Raw genomic sequence first — 7,149 nt, 5'->3', positions numbered from 1 at the left:
TAGTGTTATCTACTTTTTTTTAATGCACTTAGAAAGTCTTTCCAAATACACATTAGTTTAGTTAACTATGAAAACCAGGAAACATACGATTAAACTATGACTTGGTTGTTTAGTCAGGAATGTCAGCTCAAAAAGAAAGGTCCCGATTCTAACAGCAAGTGCTGGGTCCTGTGTCAATATACTTTTTGCTCTGTCATCTTAGAACCCCTCCTAATCCTTAAAAATGGTGGGCTGTACTGGGGACACTGATGGGCATGAACAAGGAAACGACCAGAGCATTTCCACTTATTAAAGTTTATTAGGTACAAAGAAATGAATCTGCAGAGGGAACACCAATAAATATAAAATACATGGGACACACTGGGCAACTCACAGACAGCAGTGTCAGTGAGAATATGCCAGGATGTGGGGCGCAGTGACTCACATGGCTCTACACATGAGTTCATGGTCAAGGGGCTAAGCCTTTGTCCTGCCAGAGGGAACTCGGTGCACCAGCGGGAGTTCAGAGGGCGTGAATTCAGTGATAGGTCTAGGAGGGATGTGATGCCAGATTCCTGAGATTTCTCCCTAATTGTAATTTTTGGTTTCTGCTCATTCCTTCTCTCTGTCCTTGGATAGTTTTATTTTTAATTTCTATCCCAGCGGTACAGAACATGAAGGTATAAACACCTCATCAGGGCAGGGAGTCTACTCTGAAGGTGGAATTGCCTTTGTCTAGGGCCTTCTTAATCAGGATAATTAAAAACTCTATAATTATTTTATACAACTGGGAGGGAGGTGGAGTGGATACTGTTATAATAAAGAAACTGTGACCTTTCTGAAACCTTCTAGAATGAATAAAACAAATCAGCTATGCCCAGAGCTGATGACCTGCAAAAGCTTCTTTCCACTGATTTAGCTGTTAGGATTTGGCATGATTTATTCCCCAGAGTAGGGGACATCTGGAATGAGAAAGCACAGCAGTGACGTGGGAGACCCACCCACTACCTTAGTCTTTACTCCAGATGACAGCTGGGTGTCTGCAGTCACATTTGCAAAAACCGTCCTAACCATCCACCTTTTTTGGATGGCTGGGTCTGGGCATGATACCCTTGAGACGTGAGCACACAAGTGGGTTGTTTCAAAGGAAACTTACTTTTCATTGCTCCTCCTGCCTCTCCCTCCCCGATTTCCTTTAATCTGCAGCTATTTTGAGCACAGACCAGAGATCAGTCTGTTTCCTTCTATTTTCTCTCCTTCCTCTGTCACGGCCTTCCTCTCCAAGGACGGGGGCATCTGGGATCAGGCAGCAAGCAAAAACACACTTCTATCCCCTTGCCAGCTCAAGAAGAGGGTGAGATCTGCAGTCAGAGCCCGTCCTGACCGGTCCATACACAGGGGTGGGACCGATCAGGACGGAGGTGCCCGCCACAGGCAAGGGGAGCTGTCGGACCACTTCTCAGAAGGGAGCTAAGGTTTCCTAACGGTGGGGGTTGGGCACCAGGTATTTGAAGCAGATATTTCATAATACATTTAGGTCTACACTTTTTTGTGTCATATTTTCCATAAAAATTCTGCACTAGGGGGGGAAAAAAGACCTCTGAGATAGAATTAGTAATTTCCTATAATAATGAGTTATGTATGTTTTTAACTTGTAGGGAAAATACCGAAATCTCATACAGCTCACATCACCTCACCCTGGCTATCAGGTGGGGCTGGGAGCTTGGAGGGGACAGGAGAAAAGTCACGGACACTTGGGCACAAGGGGCACTGTAAGTAGTCACAGTATTGACTACTTGTAGGATCGTTCAGTTACAAAAGGGGCCCTGTGATCGGCACTGGAGGGGCCAAGCCCGCTCTTGCCTGTATTTTGTGTTATATTTACATTAGGCAGCAAAAGAAATCCCTGTACTGCAAACTGGAAGCGAGACATGGCATCTCGTTCACTGGAGGCTGCGTGGCATTGTCTAGGTGTGGGGACACACTACTCTCTCTGAGCTGCGTCATTTATAAGGCATTGTTTGGTTTGATTTTGCAACTGGTGTGATGAGAATATAAAATCATGCCAATAAGAAGCTGTCGTGGATACTATGACTTGAGAACTACCTGCAAACTAAGGGCTCTTTCAAAAACCATTCAGAGTCTAGGAAGGGCCAGCCCGCACGCATATTTACAGTCATGGAATGGACACTATGGGGTGGGGACAGGGCTCTCCTATCTGTACTGACAGACGAATGTCAAGATGCATTTTAAAAAATGTTGAAATGGTGTGCATGGGTTTTTTTTTTAAATGACTCAAATAAAAGTCAGCTACAATATTGATTTAAAGCCTGTGAAAACCACGTATTTACAATAAATAAATGCTCCATTCAGAGCCTGTATGTCAACTGAATTACAACTTGAGTATGGTGAGGTCAGACATGTTCTCCGGGGGAGGCCCATCCCGCGACATGGAACCCCAAGTGGCTCACAGGACGTTGGCTTCATCTGTCTTCTCACCGGAGTGTCTTTAGAGAGAACTGTGGAAACACGACAGCATTACCAGGTGAGGTCAGAAGACTCATTCCACACAGGTGGCCCATCCCTAGGGCTGGGCGCCACATCACCCTCATTCATGCAAGGCTGCCAGAGTCTGATGGTCCCATCACATGCAAGGAGCTGATTTTTACCCATAGTGTGGTCAGTGGAAAAGGGATGAAATGGGATGTGTAGGTCATGGCATGTGGAGACCTAATGCCGTCTTATAAACATTTATAGGACCAAGCACTAGTAAATTCACTTGACAGGAAGCTCAGGAAAAGCAAAGAATGTGCTGGAGATCCCAAGACAAGGCAATGGAAAAGAGAGAAAGGCTCCCAGGTGTTCAGATTTCCAGCCCAGGGCTCCCACCCATGCCCGGGTCACTTGAGCCTGTATCCATAAAAGAAGAGCACCCCTGGGGCATTGTTTGCTATGTCTGGAACCCCGTGATTTCTCTGGGCAATTGCTCTTTGTCTCACTGATGTGAAAATGAATTAAGATGGTGTCTAGCTAGACATAAAGAAGATCTTCTTGACTATGGGCTGCCCAGGAGAGACTTTACAATCCATCCTTGACTAGACTTCTATGGGCTTGGGTGATTTACGTGTGTTGCCATGAGGCCAGGGAACTGACACCGCACAATGCTCAAGCGTGCTTGCCACATTTGAAGGTGAGGGTGACCCCTGTTCTGGCAGTTCAACCACGCCAGGAAAAGCAGTGAGGTATAGTGGACAGAGCACTGGACAAGGAGTCAGAGGTTGGGCACATGACCTTGGGCAAGCTCCTTAACCCCTTGGAGCTTGGTTTTCTCATCTGAAAAAATGGCATTAAAGGAATCTCTTCAGCTTATATCCCAGGATTACTAAAAGGATCAAATGAGATAACATATGCAAGTTACCCGAAAAATGTAAAGAGCTATATAATGTAGGGACTATTATTTTGATTATTACTATGTTTTTCTGATCACAGGAGTAATGTATTCATGGTAGAAAATTCAGAAATTGCAGAAATGCACTAGGAAGAAAGTAAAAATCAGCCATAACCTCCCAGACCAAACACCTGTTAACAACTCTGCATATATACTTCATCCTTAACTGCAATCATACACCCAGTTTTGAGGCGGTGATCATCTGAGAATGGTTTCTGCAATTCTTGGATTGGCTGTGGTTAGAAAAGGGAGGAGGTGCTGTCCTCCGTCAGGGAACTCACGCCAGCTTCCAGGAACCTAGTCCCTTCCTTCTCACGTCCCTTCCCTTGATGTTCCATACAGCTGCAGAAAGACCCAATTTAACAGCAGGCCACCCTCTTTGTCACCCAGAATTCTGAAACGGGGGAGGCCAGGGTCTGCCTGAATGCGTGTTTTCAAAGAAACAAAGGGCCTTTAATGATGAGACGGATAGTGTGCAGTGGGAGACGTCGTCTCCGCCCAGGATGGGAAACACTCTGCCCAAGCTGCCTTGCATGAGAATGAGAGCATTTCTTCAAAGACTGTCTTATCACAGAACCACCTGTCTGGTTCCCCCCAGCTTTCCTCTAGCCACCAGGACTTGAATTGTAACTAAATTTGACCAAAATTAATTATAATGTTGATGGGGGTGTAAAAAACCCAAAGGTGCTGTAAGCAACCACGTATTCTATAGATGAGAGAGAACACTGAATTATGTTTTATACACGTTATAGAGTTTTTCTCTCAGGTTTCTCAAGCCATCACGATGAGGGAAGAATGAATGGGGAGCAAACAGAGCGATTGTTGCAGAGTGATTCCAAAGGGGTTCTGGTTGTCCAACTTCTCTATATGTCATGGTGGTGAGTCCATAGAAGCCCCCTTCCACTCTTCAGATTTTGAAATTGTAAGTGTTTCATTCCAGCAGGAAACACAGGGACACCAAATGGCTCTCCCTGAGGGAAAAACATCTGAGGAAAAATGTGATGCTGTTAAGGAGAAAGCACACTCTCAACATTTCTGTGCTCCCTGAGGAGAATTCCTGGTTTATATTCAGAGACCTGAGGGACGTGTTACCTGAGCATTTCTGCCTTTGATGTCATCGGAGCTCTGCCCGGCCACCTCAGCGTGGAGCCAGGGACCAGGTGTACGGCCTGAAAGAAACGGGAACCATCTCACCATCTATTGGCCCAGGGACCGCTGTGCGCTTCTCAGAGAAGCTCTGGCTACCCCAACCGGCACTTAGAGGAACCAAGGGAAACATGAGCTCGTCAACCTGAAACCTTCAGGCTCCTGGCCCTGGACAGTGTGTTGCCACCCACTGCTTCTAAGTCACAGACTGTGGATACAGAGGTGTCACGTCCAATACACTGGAGGAGGGAACACGCTATGAAGGCCTGTCATCTAAATGCACATGAGAACTTCTTTGCTCCAAATAAACCACCATCTCCAGACTCACTCATCTGTCGAGTACCCCAAGTGTGCCAAGCACCGTAAAAGATAAGTATAGCTGACATAAACCAGGCTCTGTTCCATGAAGATCCAACTCATTCTCTAAAATACGTTTAAACATTACACAAGTTATATATAAATATATTATCATAATTAAGAATTCAAAGACTACAAGATAATATTAAAAAAAACCCTAAAGTGTCTCTTCTCTGCCTGCCCCCCTCTCTAATCCCAATTTCTATCACAGAGTCACCACTGCTAAAAGTCTGGTGTTTACCCTCCAGACTTTTTTTTCCTCTTTGGCATTTACTTACCTGTATGTGTATATATGCAGATATATGGTTTGGTTGGTCTAGCCAAGTTTTAAATCCACATTTCCAGGTGTTCTAGAACTTTTCTTATGAGTCAGTGTTCTGAATGGTGTCCCTGGTGTTTCTGCTCTGCTGCATTTGACACAAGACTTTTCTGTCCTGCTTCTGTCATGGACTGGGAATTAAACAGCCATGTCCCAAAGCCCTTCGAACAACTCAGGCTGCTGCGCTACTTACATACAAAGCAACAGGAAAAGCAGAAATGTTCATCACAAATTATTTATAATAGTGAAAAACTGATGATAATCTGTGTTCAACAAAAGTGTTTAGGAATCTGAGGTTCATTCTCATATAATAGAGTACTAAGCAGCCATTTGAATGTTTACCAAGGCTCAAATAATTTGGGGTGATGTTTGAAATGTAAGAAGAAAAAAGCAGCCTAGAAACTATATAAATACGATGACTTCAACTATTTTTAAAATACATAAAAAAATGTAAATAATATACTGAATTGATTCCTCCTGGAATTACTATTCTTTTAAATCTCTTAAAAAATACTTTTCACGTTTTCTACAATGAACATATAAGTCGTCTTAAGAATCTGTTAAGGTTAAGAAACAGCATTTTAAATGAACTATCACATAGAAGGGTCTCGACAACTTATCAAACATGAATCCAATAAGCACTGTAATTGTCATTAAAATATTTTTAAATTAATGAGTGCATTTGTTCAAGGATAAAGATATTTTTGGGCAAGTGACATAGTACTATATTTTTAGCCAGTTTATTAACTAAGTAAAAAGACACTGATCTATATAGCCCCTGACCTAATTCCATGTGGCAGTATGGTCCTGAAATTATTGTTCTTAGATTTAAGAAACTCTAGTCTACTACAGAAAAGGCTTCCTGTAGGCCAGGGTTTCTTAACCTGGCTCTATTGACATTTTCAGCTGGACAACTCTTCGCTGTGGCGGCTGCCTGTGTGCTGTGGGCTGTTTAGCAGCATCCCTGGTCTCTACCCACTAGATGCCAATAGCACATCTCCCATGCCCCAGACCATTTGTAACAACAAAAAATGTCTCCAGACACTGCCAAATGTCCCCTGGGGGACGAAATCTCCCCACTGGGGAACCACTGGCCAATACAACACGTTTCTCCATAGGGAAGCAGTACCCACTAGTTTTCATAAATATGACCAGACACAACAGCAGAGCTAAAGGAGAATCAATTTCTTCATAAAACAGCAAGGAAAACCCTGCATCTTGTTGTAAAAGAAATTTCACTGCTCCCAGGGGTGGGTGGCAAGGAGTTACTCAGGGAGCTTTTAATCCAAATATCTCCTTAGAGGATTTTCCCTTATGAGATGCCACTAGAATCTGTTAGAATTCAAAAAGTGGAGCCATTCTACTGAAAGAGTCCTTCACATGGGCCATTTTCACAGAAGAGTATTTCAGGTTCACTAAAACTGTGGGTTTCAAACTTTTGGTACTACAACTCACAGTAAGAAATATTTTTTACACTTTTACCCAATCCCGTGCATGTCCTGCACTCGGAGCAGCCTGAGTGGCCACTGCTGGCACCTCTAGGAAGACAGACGGCTCCTCGTCCCCCGTTTATTGACACAGCTGTGTTGCAGGAGCTGCTCGCTACAGAGCAGCCCTGATGTGAAAGACTTCTCTGAACTGCGGGGCTTAAAGAAGAAAGTCTGTGCTTGGGCTGAAACAACAGAAGCCTGAGGGCCAAGCTGGCTTCCAACTTTCTGTCATTTGTAAACCAAGCCAGCCTTGTACCTTTTCCCAGGCACAGAGGTATTTTCATGTCAGGAAAAAAATTCCATTTTGTAGCCAACCAACAAGAGGATGAATACTGCAGGATTTGGAGAATGTCCAGAAAGGAATTACAAACTTGGCCGGCCATTAAAGCTGGGTAGAGCCTCCTAGATGC

The 7,149-nt window shown here is 44.0% G+C and overlaps 1 protein-coding gene across 1 annotated transcript in view; it reads right to left on the bottom strand.

The window, feature by feature from the left end:
* Positions 1-2,244: 2,244 nt before the first annotated feature.
* The window catches only part of WIPF3 (WAS/WASL interacting protein family member 3), a 91,195-nt gene continuing 86,290 nt past the window's right edge, over positions 2,245-7,149 (bottom strand). Inside the window, exons 8-9 of the mRNA XM_087429147.1 lie at positions 4,520-4,596; positions 2,245-2,498 (exon numbers count right to left, since the gene is read on the bottom strand). Of these exons, the coding sequence (XP_087285273.1) occupies positions 2,475-2,498; positions 4,520-4,596 (101 nt within the window). The 3' untranslated portion in view covers positions 2,245-2,474. The remainder of the gene's footprint in view (positions 2,499-4,519; positions 4,597-7,149) is intronic.

The sequence above is a fragment of the Ceratotherium simum genome, chromosome 1, assembly GCF_057802395.1.
Source record: "Ceratotherium simum simum isolate JZ-2026a chromosome 1, ASM5780239v1, whole genome shotgun sequence".
Taxonomy (NCBI): Eukaryota; Metazoa; Chordata; class Mammalia; order Perissodactyla; family Rhinocerotidae; genus Ceratotherium; species Ceratotherium simum.
The sequence above is the reverse complement of the archived record's forward strand: the minus strand, read 5'-3'. Positions and strand labels throughout refer to the sequence as shown.